This window comes from Heterodontus francisci, chromosome 31 (genome assembly GCF_036365525.1).
Source record: "Heterodontus francisci isolate sHetFra1 chromosome 31, sHetFra1.hap1, whole genome shotgun sequence".
Lineage (NCBI taxonomy): Eukaryota > Metazoa > Chordata > Chondrichthyes > Heterodontiformes > Heterodontidae > Heterodontus > Heterodontus francisci.
The window spans coordinates 63,531,093-63,552,751 of record NC_090401.1 but is presented as its reverse complement, the minus strand read 5'-3'; the positions used below and the strand labels follow the sequence as shown (position 1 = coordinate 63,552,751).

The 21,659-nt window shown below is 41.0% G+C and overlaps 1 protein-coding gene across 2 annotated transcripts in view; it reads left to right on the top strand.

Moving 5' to 3' along the window:
- Nucleotides 1-21,659, top strand: part of bsdc1 (BSD domain containing 1) — a 50,446-nt gene extending 28,787 nt beyond the window's left edge. The window contains exons 9-12 of one of the 2 annotated variants that reach the window (XM_068011782.1): nt 184-708; nt 6,597-6,700; nt 12,874-12,954; nt 19,385-21,659. In XM_068011782.1, the coding sequence (XP_067867883.1) occupies nt 184-708; nt 6,597-6,700; nt 12,874-12,954; nt 19,385-19,417 (743 nt within the window). In that variant the 3' untranslated portion in view covers nt 19,418-21,659. The remainder of the gene's footprint in view (nt 1-183; nt 709-6,596; nt 6,701-12,873; nt 12,955-19,384) is intronic. The other variant, XM_068011783.1, reaches the window with a different exon arrangement.

The window sequence follows — 21,659 nt, the reverse complement described above, 5'->3', positions numbered from 1 at the left end:
TAGTGAAGCTGGAAAAGGTCAGTGAAATTACGGATCATTTGGTGGAAGATTTTCAGTCATTGTCACATCCCTATGTACATATTTCATGTTTCTTGTTCTGCTGTAGATTTTCTTAAGATTTATCATCTCAAAAATTCTTGTGTATGTCCATGGTTTCTCTACTCAATGCTTGTACTCTTTCAGATGAATTCGTTGGGGCTTTGCCTCGCAACTCAGATTTTCGTCATATGCCGCAAAGCCCAATATTACCTGTGCAATCTCCAGACACAATTGAACTTCAGAACCAGAATATTGTTGACATTACACAAATGCCAGTGGAACACCAATCTGTAAATGTTGTCAGTATCTCCACAGAACTCCAATTGAGAAACCAGATCTCTACTTCCAGTGAGACATCTAGGTCTGAAGAGACTGTGAAAGAAATTGCAGAGAATGTAGTAGAAACCAGCGTGGAGCTGGTGGTAGAACAGGAATTGAAGCCCAAGATTCCCAAGACTAAGGATAGGCTTTCAACCTTGGACAAAGAGGCAAATGGATCAACAAAAGATCAAAAAACAAAGGAGTTTACTGCAGTATCTGGAGTAGTGATTGAGGCAAAGAACACAAGCAGACTGGAGACTACAAAAGATGATGGACCAATTGATTTGAGAGTGTATGAACTTAACTCCGACAGTGGAAAATCGACACCTTCCAATAATGGAAAGAAAGGTGAATATTGTTACAAATGGAGTGTACATTCAGAGTATACACAGAGAGGGTGGGTTGGGGGCAAAATGGAAAATAACCTGATGGTTCACATTAGTTAAAAAGGTAACCAAAAGAAGTTATAGGCATGTTTAAAAAAACAATAAAATTTGTCAATTTGTGATTTTTTAACTAAAGCAACTTAGATGTTAACAGCCCCTTGCCACACATACTGAATCTTTAATTCTGTACATTGGCCTATATACAATATCTTAGCTGTGACTTTGGTGTCAGATTGATCACCTAGAGTTTTAACTTTTTAACATTACATGTTAATGGCAGATCAGGTAATGATTTATTAATAAACACAGGCCAATGTACAGAATTAAAGATTCAGTATGTGTGGCATGGGGCTGTTAACATCTAAGTTGCTTTAGTTAAAAATCACAAATTGACCGATGTTACTGTTGTATAACAACAATGTTTGTCTTTAAATCTTATTGTGCAGGAAAGTGAATCATTTGAGGTTCATGTTGTCTATTTGGGCCAAAAGAGATGGGGATCTCCAAAATGGAAAATGGAAAAGAGCAAAACTTCTGAGGCTTTAAAAAATTTCTGACACATATGAGCAAGAACTGGGTGAATATGAATTTGAATAATACTTTTTGATGGATCACTCCATCACTAGAATGTAGAGAGATTAGGTGCAACAAAAGCATCCATTTTCTAATTTTGTTGTTTGAATTCACAAACAAAATGAATCTTTTTAATCCATTTCCAACTGCTGTAAAATGTCTCCATGAGGACATTCTCCATGCTAGATGATGGAACTACCATGGTAGTGCAGAAAATGTTAATAGATCATAGCTGAGTAAAGTGTATCAAAAAATGGGATTGCAGTTAGTTTGGTCCTAAGGATCCATGCATTTCGAAATTCAATGTATCTTAAAGGTATTTCTAAACACTCTTAACTTGTCTGTCCTATTGGACAATAGGAGCATTCGAGAGTAAAAAGGTAACTAATTTCCTAATGGCAGGGCGATTTTGTTTTGCCCATTCTTTTCGAACATATGAATTAGGAGCAGGAGTAGGCCACTTGGCCCTTCGAGCCTGCTCCGCCATTGAATAGGTTCATGGCTGAACTAATTACTCCACATTTCTACCTACCCCCGATAACCTTCCACCCCCTTGCTTATCAAGAATCTGTCTACCTCTGCCTTAAATATATTCAATATATATCCTCCTTTTGAGGAAGAGAATTCCAAAGACTCATGACCCTCAGAGAAAAAATTTCTCCTCATCTCTGTCTTAAATGGGCGACCCCTTATTTTTAAATAGTGACCCTTACTTCTGGATTCTCCCAGAAGGGGAAACATCCTTTCCACATCCACCCTGTTAAGACCGCTTAGAATCTGAATATGTTTCAATCAAGTCGCCTCTTGCTCTTCTAAATTCCAGCGGATATGAGCCTAGCCTGTCCAATCTTTCCTCGTAAGACAGCCTGCCTTTTCCAGGTATTAGTCTAGTAAACCTTCTCTGCCTCAAATGCATTTACATCCTTCCTTAAATAAGGAGACCAGTGCTGTACACAGTACACCAGATGTGGTCTCACCAATGCCCTGTATAGCTGAAGCATAACCTCCCTACTTTTGTATTCAATTCCCCTTGTGATAAATGATAACATTCTATTAGCTTTCCTAATTATGTACTGTACCTGCATACTAATCTTTTGCGATTCATGCACTAGGACACCCAGATTCCTCTGCATCTCAGAGCTCTGCAATCTCTCACCATTTAGATAATATGCTTTTTTATTCTTCATGCCAAAGTGGACAATTTCACACTTTCCCCCATTATAGTCCATTTGCCAGGTCTTTGCCCACTCACTTAAACTATCTATATCCCTTTGTAGTCCCATTATGTTCTCTTCACAAGTTGCCTTCCTGCCGATCTTTGTGTCATCAGCAAATTTAGCAACCAAACCTTCAGTCCCTACATCTAAGTCATTTATATAGAGTCATAGAGTTATACAGCCCAGAAACAGGCCCATCGTGTCCATGTCGGCCATCAAGCACCTAACTATTCTAATGCCATTTTCCAGCACTTGGCCCATAGCCTTGTAAGCTATGGTGTTTCAAGTGCTCATCTAAATACTTCTTAAATGTTGTGAGGGTACCTGCCTCTACCACCTCTTCAGGCAGTGTGTTCCAGATTCCAACCACCCTCTGGGTGAAAATATTTTTCCTCAAATCCCCTCTGAACCTCCTGCCCCTTAACTTAATTCTATGCTCGCCGGTTATTGACACCTCCGCTAAGGGAAAAAGTTTCTTCCTATCTACCTTATCTATGTCCCTCATAATTTTGTATACCTCTATCAGTTCCCCCCTCAGCCCTCTCTGCTCTAAGGAAAACAGCCCTAGCCTATCCAGTCTCTCTTCATAGCTGAATTGCTCCAGCGCAGGCAACATCTTGGTGAATCTCCTCTGCACCCTCACCAGTGCAATCATATCCTTCCTATAGTGTGGTGCCCAGAACTGTACACAGTACTCCAGCTGTGGCCGAACTAGCATTTTATACAGCTCCAGCATAATCTCCCTGCTCTTATATTCAATGTCTCGGCTAGAAGACAAGTATCCCATATGCCTTCCTAACCACCTTATATACCTGTGCTGCTGCCTTCAGTGATTTATGGATAAGTGCACGAAGGTTCCTCTGACCCTCTGTAATTCCTAGGGTCCTCCCATTCATTGTATATTCCCTTTCCTGTTAGTCCTCCCAAAATGCATCACCTCACACTTCCCAGGATTAAATTCCATCTGCCACTGCTCTGCACATCTTACCAGCCCATCTATATCGTCCTGTAATCTAAGGCTTTCCTCCTCGCTGTTTACGACACCACCAATTTTCGTGTCATCTGCGAACTTACTGATCATACCTCCTGTGTTCACCTCTAAATCACTACAAACAGCAAGGGTCCCAGCACTGATCCCTGGGGTACACCAGTGGTCACAGGCTTCCACTCGCAAAAACAACCCTCGACCATCACCCTCTGCCTCCTGTCAGTAAGCCAATTTTGGATCCAATTTGCCAAATTGCCCTGGATCCCATGGGCTCTTACTTTTTTGACCAATCTCCTGTGCAGGACCTTATCAAAAGCCTTACTGAAGTCCATGTAGACTACATCAACTGCTTTACACTCATTTGCACATCTAGTCACCTCCTCGTTAAATTCAGTCAAATTTGTTAGACACATCTCCCCCTGACAAAGCTATGCTGACTATCCCTGATTAATCCCTGCCCCTCCAATGTCCCTCAGAATTTTTTCCAATAGTTTCCCTACCACTGATGTTAGACTCACAGGCCTGTAATTACCTGGTTTATCCCTGCTACCCTTCTTGAATAATGGTACCACATTCGCTGTCCTCCAGTCCTCTGTCACTTCTCCTGTGGCCAGGGAGGATTTGAAAATTTGTATCAGAGCCCCTGCCATCTCCTCCCTTGCCTCACATAGCAGCCTGCATATGGCATATTTGCCATATTGTGAAAAGTTGAGACCCCAGCACAGATCTCTGTGGCACACCACTCATTACATCTTGCCAACCAGAAAATGACCCATTTATGCCTACTCGCTGTTTCCTGTTAACTAGCCAAACTTCTTTCCTTGCCAATATGTTACCCCCTACACTATGAGCTTTTATTTTCTGTAATAACCTTTGATGTGGCACCTTATCAAATGCCTTCTGGAAATCTAATACAATACATCCACTGGTTCCCCTTTATCCACAGCACATGTAACTCCCTCAAAGAACTCCAATAAATTGGTTAAATATGATTTCCCTTTCACAAAACCATGTTGACTCTGCCTGATTACCTTGAATTTTTCTAAATGCCTGCTATAACATTTTTAATAATAGCTTCTAACATTTTCCCTAAGACAGATGTTAAGCTAACTGGCCTGTAGTTTCCTGTTTTCTATCTCCCTCTTTGAATAAAGGAGTTAAATTTGCTATTTTCCAATCTAACGGAACCTTCCCCAAATCTAGGGAATTTTCAGAGAAAACAAGTATAGTCATATCCCTTGGTCACCTAATATCAAAACAACTTTTTAAAAGTATTCATTATAAATAAATTCAAATATGCCAGTGGTATCATATGTCAGCAGTGAATTGTTTGTAATTAAAAAGTGCTGTGCTGCAGATCAAGGAACCAGTAGTATATGGTCTTATATGACTTCGGACTTCATGCAATATCATTGTGAACCTGTGGTATTACCAGTTATCCCAACAGTTAATGTTAAAAATTAACTGCATAGAGTTCTTCCTTCTATTTTAGTGTAAGGTCCTCTCACACTCATTGTAGGAAATTGATACTGTTCTACACACAAAATGCAATCTCTCCTATGAAGAGAGATTGTGTAGACTGAGCCTGTATTCAGTGGCGTTTAGAAGAATGAGAGCTGATCTAACTGAAACATACAAAATTCTTAAGGTGCTTGACAGGGTAGATGCTGAGAATGTTTTATCTTGGCTGGGGAATCTCAAGCTCAGAGTCACAGAATAAGGGATTGGCCATTTAGGACTGAGGTGAAACATTTCTTCACTCAGTGGGTTGTGAATTGAAATTCTCTAGCCCCAGAGAGCTGTGGATGCTCAGTCACTGAGTTTATTCAAGACAGAGGTTGATAGTGCGAAAAGGTGGAGTTGAGGTAGTAGATCAGCCACGATCTTATTGAATGGTGGAACAGGCTTTAAGGACCAAATGGCCTACTTCAGCTCCTATTTCTTATGTTTCTGAATACATTTCCAGTTGTGCAAGAGTGTGAGGTTTAGCTTGAAGATTTTTCTGTATACCATCTTTTTATTGTATACTTGCTCTCTGATCCTTTGGGACTATATAAACTTATAAACTTGATTAGTTGATTACTCAGCATTTATTGCATAATTTCTATGTTGAGGCTTTTCCCCCCCAACTTTTTTCTAAAGTGTTTTATTTTTATTTAAAGGCTTCTTTACTGCACACTCCAAGGTGGATACATACCAGAGTGCTTCTCATTAAGTGACCAATAAGAGTTTGGGGGTGAGGGGGTTGTGCATGTGTATATTGCACATGTGTAGAGGGCGGCCAATGTTTTCTTGGTTTAATTGCACATTTAAGAAGATTAAATTATGTAATTAAGCAGGACCAAGTTTAAATAATCTCTGGCGTCATTAGCTACCATAGTTACATCATGTAAACTGTTAGATGCTTATAGAATAATTAAGCCAGTAACAATTGTTGAAAATTATTCTCATCAAAGAATATTTGCTAATAAAATAGAATTCCTCTGATACTCAGTGGGTTTAGCTGGTGAACAGCTGAGAGATTCTAGGAAGGCCTAGATTTATCCCCAGTCTGTACTCAGCTAAACTTAGCTAAGAAGGTGACAAGGATGCTACAGTTAGTTTTGGCACCCCTGAGTCGGGGACAGGGAAATTAGCCAGTATTCCCACTCCAAATGATTATATCCCCCTTTGCAGCAAAAGTGTGTGTGTGAATATTTGAGGACGACTGATCGCACTGTGGTCAAAGAGCCTGTTGACACTCCCCATCCACATAGTGTTACATGAGGTACTGAAATTCGGCTGATGCCTGTGGAGCAACAATCCAGCCAGGAGTCTGTGCTTTCAGGAGAAAAAGAGTTAAGTTTAGTACAAAAAGAATAGACTTTTGGACAATAAAAAATGTTAAATGGATAACTAATACACTAATATATAATTCAGAAAGTTATTTAGAAAAGAGGCTGCGGATGTTTAGGAACTTAATATTTGCATAACTTGCCAATTGTTTTTCACTTGACCATTTCCTTCAAAAAAAATAAATTCACTTTCACATTTTTGATCACTTTCATTCTAACTAGTTGTTACTTATTTCAGGATCTAGCACGGACATTAGTGAGGACTGGGAAAAAGACTTTGATCTGGATATGACTGAGGAAGAGGTCCAGTTAGCTCTGTCTCGGGTGGATGTGTCAGAACAGGTACAGTAATCTAGGTTTTTGTCTACAGGTTTGAATGTGCTGGGAAGTCTTTAATGTTACTGGTTACTGCTGTCCACCTACTACTTTCTACAAGTCTGAGGAATTGGGCCTGTCATTGAATCATGAGTGTGATAAACGTGGAACCTGTGGAGTAATTTAATACTTTTTTTCCCCCTCTGGTGCTGAAGGGAGACCTGTTATTGACAGTTCTAAGGGACTGTAGTAAAACTACACAGCATATTGTCAGGAAAACCCTATATGCCAAATGGGAAATATTAATTTAATGAGTTGGAAACTTGCCTTAAACTTTTTGGACTGGAGACAAAGTCTAACAAGAAGCCCAGCCAGGACAATGGCTTGCACTAAGTGATTGAATTACCTAGAACGGATTCATTAGCACGGTCATCAAGGCCATCCCCACCTATTGACTCTGAAAGAGTCAACCCCCTCCAAGTGTGAATGGACATCCTGGGGCATGTAGAACCTTGGATTTCATTAGAAGATTCCAGAAAAACCTCATTAGAAACAAAGGGGATTGAAAAGAGCCATATGTGACTGCCTGTTCATCTCTGAAGAAACAAGTTTTGTTACACAGACAAACAGTAACCGAGTGTACAGTAGTACAGAAGGCTGCTGGTCCCCTGTCTCTCGCTCTCTCTTTCATCCCCTTTCCCCCCCGCAGAAAACATCTGCGACTGGGGGACCCTCTAAGCCTATATACAAAAGGAGACAGATAAGCACATGTCTGTTTGACAGTTAGGGAGGAAGGGGATGAAAAGGACAGTGAGGACAGGTTAAAGGAGGGCCGGGAGGCTTCCCAAATGGAACTACCTACTTCCTGAAATGTTGGAAAAATTGGACCCCACAGTGTCCTATGTAAATGCAGGCCAAAGAGGCACCCTACCAAGGCTGCTAACAGCATTTACAGAATTCTGCAGGGACAAGGAAAGTTCTCAAAAGGACAAACCAACAGTGAGGGTAATGCCTCACCAAGTCGAAGTGCCACTGGGAGTGCAGTGAAAGCTGGACAGATACCTGTGAGCAGGAATGACCCAGAGGACATGGGGCGATTAGCAAAGATACCCTCCTCACAGTAAAGAGAAAAGGGAAACAAAAATGCCCTAAAGTGACTAGCACTTGTATGAGTCACCAGAAAACTCAAATTGAGGTCAGGGTGAATCTACCTACTGAAGAACCCGTTGATCAGTCCAAGCCCAAAGCTAATCAAATCTAACAATTTCACTTCAGAATTCATAGAAACATTGAAAATAGGAGCAGGAGTAGGCCATTCAGCCCTTCGAGCCTGCTCCGCCATTCATTATGATCATGGCTGATCATCCAACTCAGTAATTTGTTCCCACTTTGTCCCCATATCCTTTGATCCTTTTATACCCAAGAGCTATGTCTAACTCCTTGAAAACATACAATGTTTTGGCCTGAACTGCTTTCTGTGGTAGCAAATTCCACAGGCTCACCACTCTCTGGGTGAAGAAATTTCTCCTCATCTCAGTCCTGAAAGGTTAACCCCGTATCGTTAGACTATGACCCCTGATTCTGGACTCCCCCACCATCAGGAACATCCTTCCTGCATCTATCCTGTCAAGTCCTGTTCGAATTTGATAGGTTTCTATGAGATTCCCCCCTCACTCTTCTGAACTCCAGCGAATATAATCCTAACTGACTCAATCTCTCCTCATATGTAAGTCCCGCCATCCCAAGAATCAGTCTGGTAAACCTTCGCTGCACTCCCTCTATAGCAAGAACATCCTTCCTCAGATAAGGAGACCAAAACTGCACACACTATTCCAGGAGCGGCCTCACCAAGGCCCTGTATAATTGTAGCAAGACACCCCTCCTCCTGTACTCTAATCCTCGCGCTATGAAGGCCAGCATACCATTTGCCTTGTTAACTGCCTGTTGCACCTGCATGCTTACCTTCAGCGACTTGTGTATGAGAACACCCAGGTCTCGTTGCATATTCCCCTCTCTCCGTTCAGGTAATAATCTGCCTTACTGTTTTTGCTACCAAAGTGGATAACCTCACATTTATCCACATTATACTGCATCTGCCATGCATTTGCCCACTCGCTCAACTTGTCCAAATCACCCTGACACCTCTCTGCATCCTCCTCACAACTCACCCTCCCACCCAGTTTTGTGTCATCTGCACATTTGGAGATATTACATTTAGTTCCCTCATCTAAATCATTAATGTATATTGTGAGTAGCTGGGGTCCTAGCACCGATCCCTGCGGTACCCCACTAGTCACTGCCTGCCATTCAGAAAAAGACCCATTTATCCTTACTCTTTGTTTCGTGTCCACCAACCAATTTTCTATCCATTGCAATACACTACCCCCAAACCAATGTGCTTTAATTTTACATGCTAATCTCTTATGTGGGACTTTGTCGAAAGCCTTCTGAAAGTCCAAATAAACCACATCCACTGGCTCCCCCTCATCAACTCCACTAATTATATCCTCGAAGAATTCTAGTAGATTTGTCAAGCATGATTTCCCTTTCGTAAATCCATGCTGACTCTGCCTAATTCTACTGTTCTCTAAGTGCTCTGCTATAAAATCTTTGATAATGGACTCTAGAATTTTCCCTGCTACCAACGTCCGGCTGACTGATCTATAATTCCCTGTTTTCTCTCGACCTCCCTTTTTAAATAGTGGGGTTACATTAGCTACCCTCTAATCTGTAGGAACTGTTCCAGAGCCTATAGAATCTTGGAAGATGACCACCAATGCATCCACTATTTCTAGGGCCACTTCCTTAAGTACTCTGGGATGTAGACCATCAGGCCCTGGGGATTTATTGGCCTTCAATCCCATCAATTTCCCCAACACCATTTCTCTACTAATACTGATTTCTTTCAGTTCCTCCCTCTCACTAAACCCTGTGTTCCCCAACATTTCAGGTATATTATTTGTGTCCTCCTTTGTGAAGACAGAACCAAAGTATGCATTTCGTTGGTCAGCCATTTCTTTGTTCCCCATAATAAATTCCCCTGTTTCTGACTGTAAGGGACCTACATTTGTCTTCACCAATCTTTCTCTCTTCACATACCTATAGAAACGTTTACAGTCAGTTTTCATGTTGCGCGCAAGCTTACTCTGGTACTCTATTTTCCCCTTCTTAATCAATCCCTTGGTCCTCCTTTGCTGAATTCTAAACTGCCCCCAATCCTCAGTTCTGGCGAATTTGTATCCCTCTTCCTTGGATCTAATTCTCTAATTTCCCTTTTAAGCCATGGTTTGGCGACCTTTCCCGTTTTACTTTTGCGCCAAACAGGAATAAACAATTGTTGCAGTTCATCCATGCGCTGTTTGAATGTTTGCCATTGCCTATCCACTGTCATCCCTTTAAGTAACGTTTCCCAATCCGTCATAGCCAACTCGTGTCTCATACCTTCGTAGTTTCCTTTATTAAGATTCAGGACCCTAGTCTCAGAATCAACTACGTCACTCTCTATCTTGATGAAGAATTCTATCATTTTATGGTCACTCATCCCCAAGGGGTCTTGCACAACTAGATTGTCAATTATTCTCCTCATTACACAATACCCAGTCTCGGATGGCCTGTTCTGTAGTTGGTTCCTCAACGTATTGGTCCAGAAAACCATCCCGTGTACACTCCATGAATTCCTCCTCTACGGTATTGTGACTAATTTGATTTGTCCAATCTATATGCAGACTAAAGTCAGCCATAATTACAGATGTTCCTTTATTGCATGCGTCTCTAATTTCCTGTTTAATGCCATTCCCAATATCATCACTACAGTTTGGGGGTGTATGTACAACCCCCACTAATGTTTTTTGCCCCTTAGTGTTTCTCAGCTCTACCCATACAGATTCCACATTGTCAGAGCTAATATCCTTCCTCATTATTGCGTTAATTTCCTCTTTAACCAACAGTGCATCTCCACCGCCTTTTACTTTTTGTCTGTCCTTCCTAAATACTGAATACCCCTGGATGTTCATTTCCCGTCCCTGGTCACCCTGCAGCCATGTCTCCGTAATCCGACTATATCATACCCATTTACATCTATTTGCATGATTAATTCATCACTTATCCACTTTATTGCCAATGCTATGCATGTTAAGGCACAAAGCCTTAAGGCTTGTCTTTTTAACAATACCTGTCCCCTTCCCACTATTTTTCACCGTGGCCCTGTTTGATTCTGGCCCTTGATTTCTCTGCCTATCACTTTTCTTATTCCTCTTACTGTCTTTTGTTCTTGACTTTGATCACCCCTTCTCTGATTCCTTGCAAGGGTTCCCATCCCCCTGCCATTTTAGTTTAAACCCTCCCCAACCACTCTAGCAAATACTCCCCCAGGACATCAGAACCGGTCCCAATGTCCCAGGAATCTAAAACCCTCCCCCTCACACCATCTCTTCAGCCACATATTCATCTGATATATCCTGCTATGTCTACTGTGACCAGTACATGACACTGGTAGTAATCCTGGGATCACTACCTTTGAGGTCATTCTGCGTGGTACGGAGGTGTCGGGAAAACCTTATATGCCAAATGGGAAATATTAATTTAATCGGTTGGAAACTTACATTAGACATTTAATGGAAAAAACCCTGCAAGTAACTTTTAAAAACTGGCAGTCAAGATGGCCATTGCAATTTACATCTGAAATACCAGGACATGGGACTGGAGACAAAGTCTTAACAAGAAGCCCAGCTGGGACAATGGCTTTCTCTAAGTGATTGAATTATCTAGAATGGCTTCATTAGCGCGGCTGTCAAGGCCATTCCCAGCCATTGACTTTGAAAGAGCCAACCCCCTCAAGTGTGAATGGACGTCCTGGGGCATGTAGAACCTTGAATTTCATTAGAAGATTTCAGAAAAATCTCATTAGATGCAAAGAGGATTGAGAAAAACCATGTGACCACCTGTTCATCTCTGAAGAAACAAGTTTTGTTACACAGACAAGCAGTAGCTGAGAACGCTGCTGCTCCCCTGTCTCTCTCCCTCCCCTCAGAAAACATCAGTTGAAAACCGTCTGAGACTGGGGGACCCTCCAAGCCTAAAGACTGCTACACCAGCAACCAGGGGAAGAGAGCCAACTGCAATTCTGCCTTCAAGCAACCCTGAGCAAAGCAGGCCAAAGTGCACTTTGACCAGCGAGGACTTCAAGAATACAGCTTCAGCCGAGGACTACTGGATTTACAGACTGTATTTAAGTTCCATTTATTCTGGACTTTAATCCAACCACCAAATCTGTTGCCCTCTGTAATCTATTTGTGTGTGTGTGTGTGTGTGTGTGTGTGATTCTCGTGTGAATGTGTGCGTGAATGTGTAGCGTATTTTTAAATCTGGTTAGAGTGTCAAGTATAATAAACTTACCTGTTTCTTGTTTAAACTCGAAAACCTATCCGATTGGTTCTTTCACAATCATAGTTAAGGAAAAAGGTAAAACACTCACGGAGGTGGTAAGCACAACCACTGTTTAAAAGGAATAAACCATGTTGCGGTCTATTAAGAGAAAGGAGCAAGAGGAGAGCCATAACATTCATTGTAAAATATCTAAGGATCTGAACCTTTCAAAACTGGTCAGTGTAATACATTTTGGGCTTTTTCCTGACACTTGTGCTCCTGGCTAATTTAATTTCTTGAACAGACTGATCTTATTGATGCAAAGCTAATAATTTTATTCACTTTTAAGTATGCGTTCATGCAGCTCCTGCTTAATGGTAAATCATTTGGTGGAGGTTATGTGGGAATGTGCCACATTCTAGTTCTCCCTGTGACCGCGTGGGTTTTCGCCGGGTGCTCCGGTTTCCTCCCACAGCCAAAGACTTGCAGGTTGATAGGTAAATTGGCCATTGTAAATTGCCCCTAGTGTAGGTAGGTGAATGGTGAGAATATGGGATTAATGTAGGATTAGTATAAATGGGTGGTTGTTGGTTGGCACAGCCTCAGTGGGCCGAAGGGCCAGTTTCAGTGCTGTATCTCTCTATGACTCTAAATTATTCTATTTTTACAGATTAAAATAATATACTGAAACAAAAAGACATACTTAATGGCGCCAATACTCCACCCTTTGAAGACTGATTACAGACATATTAATATGCCCCTTTTCTCTGCCTATTATGAAGAAACAGCTTTTTTGGATCGAACAATTGTGTTTTGTCTTTTTGTAACCTTTTTAGGATAAAAGGTTGGATTTGGCGATGTACGTGGATGACATAAACCACACTGCTAGAACTAAAGACTGCAAGAGAATTCCTCAGGCTTGTGTAGTTTAATGACCTTTGAAGGCACTGTTGTCAATCACTTGTGCTCAAAAATACAATACTAAGGATGATTATATCTAATGGTAATGATTAATCCCACATTATCAGGGTGTCTAGGTCTTGCCAAGATCCTGAATGTGTACAGTTTAATTTTCACCAGAAGTGAAATCTTTCATCTAATTTCCTGATCAATCAACTTTATCTAATCTGGAGGTGGAGCGTCTCTTTTCTTTACTAATGAAGTGAAAACCACCTCCAAATGAAACGCACGTTAAAATCTTTTGAGTTGGTAATACTGTCCCTTCCTCCGTACATTGAAATCAGTGGGTAATCATGTAAGCGCATTTTTTTTTATATTACTTCATAGGTGTTACTGGAACCTTTGTGTCTCTTACGCCAGACACTACTGAACTTTGCCATCTGGATGATAATATGGCAGAGTGGGTTGGCCAACTGTGATAGAACCTGACTGACCTTTTGTTCCATTTGATTTCTTCTGACTAGCAATAAGCAAGGTCACAAGGAGATTCACAAAAAAAAATACAGAAATTTCCCTGTTTATGACACAATACATAAGGGAATATTTCTCTAGTGTCTTTAGATGACCACTTATTTTTCCATTGAACTTCCTAATGTACTCCATTTGACAGAATTGTTACATCACAGAAGGAGGCCATTTGGCCCATTGTGTTCTGCGCTAGCTCTTCAAAGGAACAATTTACCTAGTGCCACTCACATGTCTTCTCCCCGTAGCCCTGCACATTCTTCCATTTCAGATAATCCAGGTTCCTCTTTAATCCTCGATTGAGCCTGCCTCCACTACACTCTCATGCAGTGCATTCCAGATCCTAACCACTCGCTGCATGAAAAAGTTTTCCCTCATGTTGCTATTGCTTCTTTTGTCAGTCACCTTAAATAACAACATAGAAAATAGGAGCAGGAGAAGGCCATTCAGCCCTTCGGGCCTGCTCCACCATTCAAAAAAGATCATGGCTGATCGTCTAATTCAGTACCCTGTTCCTGCTTTTTCCCCATATCCCTTGATCCCTTTGGCATTAAGAAATATATCTATCTCCTTCTTGAATATATTTAATTACTTGGCCTCCACTGCCTTCTGTGGTAGAGAATTCCACAGGTTCACCACCCTCTGAGTAAAGAAATTTCTTCTCATCTCGGTTCTAAATGGCATACCCCATATCCTGAGACTGTGACCCCTGGTTCTGGACTCCCTTGCCATCGGGAACATCCTGTATCTAGCCTGTCTAGTCGTGTTAAAATTTTATAGGTTTCTATGAGATCCCCTCCCATTACTTCTAAACTCTAGTGAATATAGGCTTAGTCAACCCAGTCTCTCCTCATATGTCAATCCTGCATCCCAGGAATCAGCCTAGTAAATCTTCTTTGTACTCCCTCCATGGCAAGAACATCCATGTTGCTAATGTCTCTTTTATTCCACAAGCTATAACTTTGCTCACAGGTCTGTTGTGTGGCACTTTTATCAATTTTTTTTTTGCAAGTCCATGTACATCACATCAACAGCATTGCCCTGATCAACCCTCTCTGTAACCTCATCAAAAAAACCTCCAGAAATTTAGTTAAACACGATTTGCCCTTCACAAATCCATGCTGGCTTTCCCTAATTAACCTGCATTTGCCCAACTGACTATGAATTTTGTCCCAAATTATTGTTTCTAGAAGCTTCTCCACCACTGAGGTGAAACTGGCTGGCCTGTAGTTGCTGGGTTTATCTTTACACCCTTTTTTGAACAAGGGTGTAACGTTTGCAACTCTCCAGTCCTCTGGTACCACCCCTGAATCTAAGGAAGACTGGAAAATTATCGCCAGTGCCTCCGCAATTTCCACTCTTGCTTCCCTCAGTATCCTTGGATGCATCTCATGCGGTCCTGATGCCTTATCAACTTTAAGTACAGCTAGCCTATCTAATTCCTCCTCCTTATCAATTTTAAACCCTTCAAGTGTCTGAATTACTTTATCTTTCACCATGACCTGTGCAGCATCTTCCTTGGTAAAGACAGTTGCAAAGTATTCATTTAATACCTCAGCCGTGCCGCCTGCCTCCATGTGTAAATCCCCCTTTTGGTCCCAAATCGGCCAACTCCTCCTTTTACCACCATTTTACTATTAATATGCCTATAGAAAAGTTTTAGAGTCCCTTTTGTATTAGCTGCCTCTCTGTTTTCATACTCTCTCTTTGCTTCTCTTATTTGCTTTTTCACTTCCCCTCTGAATGTCCTATATTCTGCCTGGTTCTTGGTTGCATTATCCACCTGACATCTGCCATAAGCACACTTTTTCGTCATCTTAATCTCTAACTCTTTTGTCATCCAGGAACTCTGGATTTGTTTGTCCGATCTTTCCCCTTTGTGGGAATATACCTTGACTGTGCCCAAACTGTCTCTTCTTTAAAGGTAGCTCGTTGTTTGGTTAGTTTTGCCTGTCAGCCTTTTATCCAATCTATCTGGATCTGATCCATTCTTACCCCCATTGAAGTTTGCTCTCCCCCAGTTCATTATTCTTACTCTGAATTGTTCCTTGTCCTTTTCCATAGCCAACCTAAACATTATGATACAATGATCACCGTCTCCTAAATGTTCCCCTACTGACACTTGATCCACTTGGCCCACCTCATTCCCAAGAACCAGGTCTAACAGTGCCTCCTTTCTCATTGGATTGGAAATATACTGCTGTAGAAAATTCTTCTGAACACACTCTAGGAACTCTTGTCCCACTCTGCCCTTTGCACTACTAATATCCCAGTCTATATTAGGATAATTAAAGTCCTCCATTATAACCACTCTATAATTTTTGCACCCCTCTATAATTTCCTTGCAAATTTGTTCCTCTACATCTTTCCCACTGGTTGGTGGCCTATAGACAACACCGAGCAATGTAATTGCATCTTTTTTGTTCCTCAGCTCCAACCAAATAGATTCTGTCCTTGATCCCTCTAGGACATTCTCTCTCTCCAGCACTGCAATGTTCTCCGAAATCAAAACTGCTACCCTTCCCCCTTTCCTTCCTTTCCTGACTTTCCTGAACACCTTGTATCCAGGAATATTTAGTACCCACTCCTGCCCTTCTTTGAGCCAGGTCTCCGCAATCACCACAACATCACCCTTCCATGTGACTATCTGTGCCTGCAGCTCAGCAATCTTATTTACCACACTCCGCGCATTCACATACGTGCACAGTAACCCTAATTTAGACTTTATTACTTTCCCTCTTACTCTGACCCCACCTAATACTGTACCATTTCCTACTCTAGTGCAATCTGTCTCCCAATTCTCTGTGCACATTTCTGTTCCTCTCTTATATTATCTCCTGATTCCTACACCCCTGCCAAGTTAGTTTAAACCCTCCCCGATAGCACTAGCAAATTGCTCCACAAGGAAATTTGTCCCAGCTCTGTTCAGATGCAACCTGTCCAGCCTGTACAGGTCCCACCTTCTCCAGAATTTGTCCCATTGACCCCGGAATCTAAAGCCCTTCCTCCTTCACCATCTTTCCAGCCACGCATTCATCTGCTCTATCCTCACTTGCACATGGTACTGAGAGCAATCTGGAGATTACTACTTTTGAGGTCCAGCTTGCTAATTTCTTACTTAGCTCCCTAAATACTGACTGCAGGACCACATCGCTCTTCCTACCTATGCCGTTGTTGCCAATGTGGACCAATGTTCAGCCTCTCCACTCAGGGTGCTCTGCAGCCGTTCTCTTCATCCTTGACCCTGGAACTAGGGAGGCAACACACCATCCTGGATTCAGGTCAGAGGCCACAGAAACGCTTGTCTATTCCCCTAAATATAGAATCTGCTATCACTATTGCTCTTCCAGTCTTCATTGTGCCCCGCTGTGCAACTGAGCTAGCTGTGGTGCTACGACCCTGGCTCTGGCTGCACTCTCCAGATGAATCATCACTTTCCTCAGTATTCAGAACTGAATACTAGTCAGAGAGTGAAACTCATTCAGGGGTCTTCTGCACTACCTGCCTGTTTCTTCTTGGTTGCCTGGCGGTCACCCATTCCCTCTCTCCCTGCCTACACTTAAGCTGCTGAGTGACCACATCTATAAACATGGAGATATGCAATCTGCTTTCCCCTCCCGAGGTAAATAGATATTGTGCTTCTAAAAATAATTCATAATGTTGAACATGATAAAGCACTTTGGTAAAAACAAGGCAAGTTTGCAGTCATGTTCTATGCATATAAATTAAATTATTTGTGGATTTCATTAATTTTGAATGGCCTTTGTACCACAGCGTTCATATGTAATGGACATCGATAGCTAATAGCTCATTTAAGTGGCCAGAATTAGTTGAAACAAAACTAATAGAAATTCAAATTTTATGATATTAATTTTTTATAAAAGATCTTTTTGATAATTATCCTAGATTGGTTTCCTGCATCACAGGCAAAACTATGAAGTAGGCTTGAAAGTGAAAGCTTTTATGGAAACGAGGCTGATCTTAATTTGAATCCATACCTTGATCTTGACGAATGTTAGCTTTAAAACTTAGTTTTTTAAATTATTTATTTATTTAGAGATACAGCACTGAAACAGGCCCTTCAGCCCACCGAGTCTGTGCCGACCAACAACCACCCATTTATACTAATCCTACATTAACCCCATATTCTCTACCACATCCCCACCATTCCCCTACCACCTACCTACACTAGGGGAAATTTACAATGACCAATTTACCTATCAACCTGCAAGTCTTTGGATGTGCTGTGTGGATGTTTTTGGTGCAAGGTCCCTTTAAATTTTTTTGCGCAGCTGTGCACATATATTTGTCACAGAACAAGGCCTTCCAGGCTGCTGTACAACTTAGCGGGGACATTGACCTTCACTAACAATTTTGTTTAGATTCCTCTAGAGGGTGAGATTTCCTTACTGGGGAAGTTGTGTGTGACATGAAAAGGTTGTTCTACCATACCACGCCATACCACATCATGCCATGCCACATTACACCACACTACTGCACTGCATCTCCTGACTGTTCAGTTGAGGATTAGCATTTTTTTTGACCTGCCAACCAGACTGAAATTCATGTAGCTTCTGGATGGGGATGGAGGGTGGGAGAGAGACAGCCATAAACTATTTTTTATTGGAGGGTGCTTTTCTGACAATATTTTGATAACCTAGAGTAACTCTCCTTATATCCACACAGTGCCATTCCACATTAAAATTTGTTGGCATAAAAGATTAACGCTTGGAAGACAAATGATATCTGTACTTGTATCCTTTTAATAATCTTGCAGCAGAAAATTCTACCCTCGTGGCTCTCCCTAATTGCTTACTCGCTCAGGATAAAACATATCGTGTCCTGCTCAACTCTGAGCTGAGCTTCAAAGCCCCAATATCCTGTTTGCCACCATACCAATGTGCTTCCTTCACTGCAGCATTGCCAGCCTTTGCCACTATTTCATTCCCTCTGCTGCAGAAACCCTTGACCATCCTTTCATTGCCTCAAGTGACCTCTCCAGTCTCTTGAACTTTTTAATGTAAATTTATCTAAACCTCTGGTGCCCACATTGGGTCTTCCTCCCCCATTATCCCTGTTTTTGCTGGCCCGCACTGTCTCCCAGTTCACAGTTTAAAGTTCTTGTCTTCCATCCCTTCCACCATCCTACATCTATGACTCAGGGCTCTTGCATATCTCAATGCATTCCTTGCTTGGAGGCAAGAGTTTTGAATAATCTTGCCTCCACTCTCAAACTCCCTCCCTAATCCATTTCATTGTGTTACTTTGATTCTCTCCTTTTTAAAAACTTACTCAAAACCCAGCTTTATTGATTGTGCCTTCAGCCAACTCTCCTAAATCCTCTAACACTTGGTCTATTTCTTTCCTATAAGAGGTTTGAAATGCTTTTTGTATGCTGATTGGGAGAGGGGCAGAAAAGGACAAATATAATTGTAAATGCTTTGTTCTGTTTTCTCTTGTATACAATAAGGGCCTATTTCATGTTAAATTATTGAGTGGTCCACGTGAAAGCATCATGTCCCAAACTCTCAAATATTAGGCCATCGTTTGTTATGGCATATTTGGACTGGAAAGAGGAGATGTTCATTGTTTTACTTTTTTCTGACCAGTTCTGCATATATTTTTGCATTTTGTGGTAATATTGTACACTTCTAAAGTGATCAGAAGCTGGGGAAAATATCACTTTTTTAAAAAATGACAGCTGGCTACCAAGCTGTGAGTGCAAGTTGTCAACATTTCAGTTGTGGGCAGCAAAAAAGTTATGATTAATTGTAATTGCTGGTGAGATTGGTGCCTTTGAATATTTAGCTTTGTGGGGATTTGTAGAATCCAGCCTTGCTGCTTAATTCTATAGGAACTGTGAAACACCACTGGCATGATTTGCCCGACTAATTCTAATTTTAAAAACCTGGTTTGTTTCAGCTGGAAGATGAAGACTGGGAAGATTGGGAATAAAATGGAATTGGACGTTGCTGCTTCAGTTGATTTCTTGAATTCTTTCATTCTGATGTAATGAGCATTGTGTTTATATTCTTAGCCTGTAGTGTACATACAGGTTTCCTGTGCCATTGCTTCAATAAGCTTGGGTAACATGTTTTATACTGCATGCTATTGTATCATATAGCAGGCTTTTCAGCATGTAATTACAGAGAACTGTGGAGCATGGTTTATATTTCATTGTTTAGACTAAAGTTATATTCAGTGAGAGACATTGCTATTACTGTTTCTAATGGTGTTTTGTTTTCACATAATTAACAGCTGATTGGTTGTGCAATATATATTTTAAATTATATATGCATTTTCTAGCATTCAGATATGGGAACCATTAGTTTTGTAATTCGAATTCCCTTAGATCTTTTACAGATTTGCACTTACATCTATTAAACTTAAATTATATGAGGTTAATTGACTAATGCTTTCGGTGTTTAAACACTTCTTAAATAAAACAAAATGTCTGCTAAAAATGCTAATTGGAATTTGAATTCCTCCATTTTACTGAGTAGTGATGGAGTAAATGCTCTTTTAAAACTGGAGGGTTCCCAAAAAGAGGTTTATAATTTTGATGCCTGAGTTACCTGGTATTTTAAATCTTTTGTGTACTGTGTTTTATTTAAACCTTTCAAGTTGCTTGTAACCAATCACATACTTCTACAGATTTGGTACTTGTAATTTTGAATGGTGGTTACTGAAACATATATGGAAATTTTTAAAGGACTATTCAAATATTTGTCATGAAAAAGATAGCATAAGCCTCAGAAGATTAATCTGTCAACCAAGTTAAGGTTTGTACTTTTTCCAGCTGAAGCACTCACTCTTTAATGTTCCACCTTTTCTGGGGAGGAGGGGTCGGAGAGAAATGGGAAGAAGGAAAATTTGATTATTGTATTGATCCCATTACTGGATTGCAGAGCAAGTGTGACAGCAGTTCAAAAATATGCTGGCTCATTCACCATATCTTCCTAGTCGAAGATGGCATGGTGACAGGTCACATCTGTAGAGCAAGCTAAAAAATGAAACAGTCCATTATGCTTTGGGAAACTGCACTAATATAGTCATTGTGCTGCTTACTGATTGTGCCTTCACTACTGAAGTCTCATTATGATTGTTTCTGTACATACGATTCAGTTGTCCATTGGCTATCAACAGGCTTGAAATTTGAAAAGGTTAATGTAAAACAGGTACAACATATTCAAAAAACAAAATATTGCATTCTGGAAATTTGACAGACAAACACTGGAGATACTCAACGAGTCAGGCAGCATCTGTCAGAAGACAATGAAAATCAGTCGACATTTCAGGTACAGGATGCTTCCTCAAATGTGTTGTACCCAAAATGTTGACTGACTTGTGCTCTCTTTGCTGTTTGTTTTTATTTCTTTAACAAACTTCCAGTCATATTAATAGAACAGGTGCAAGTATTTTAGTAAATGGAAGGTATATGACATTTTTTGAAACCACACGAGATGTGTTAGGATTATATTCGCTGCAGTTCAGAAGAGTGAGGGGGGATCTCATAGAAACCTATCAAATTCGAACAGGACTTGACAGGGTAGGTGCAGGAAGGATGTTCCCGATGGTGGGGGAGTCCAGAACCAGAGGTCATAGTCTAAGGATATGGGGTAAACCTTTCAGGATTAAGATGAGGAGAAATTTCTTCACCCAGAGAGTGGTGAGCCTGTGGAATTTGCTACCACAGAAAGCAGCTGAGGCCAAAACATTGTATGTTTTCAAGAAGGAGTTATATATAGCTCTTGGGTCTAAAGGGATCAAAGGGTATGGGGCGAAAGTGGGAACAGGCTACTGAGTTGGTTGATCAGCCATGATCATAATGAATGGCGGAGCAGGCTCGAAGGGCCGAATGGCTTACTCCTGCTCCCATTTTCTATGTTTCTATGTTAAAACTCAGTGCATCTAAACTCTGTCTGGAGAGCAGATTTGAGCTATGTAACAATAGGTTGAAACACTGATGGGTGATCTGTCCCTGCTGGTCCCAACTTGAAATGATGAATTGCATATCGCCTAACTTTAAAGGTTACTTACTGGGGTATGATTTTTTTTCCCTCTATCATGTATTGGTACTAATATCCTAAATAAACCCAGACAAAACTGATGCAGATGGAAATGATGGTAACTGCACTTTCTGTTGGAGAGGCTTAGCTGTAAATAAGATCTTAAAAAAATAAACAAAATAAAAATC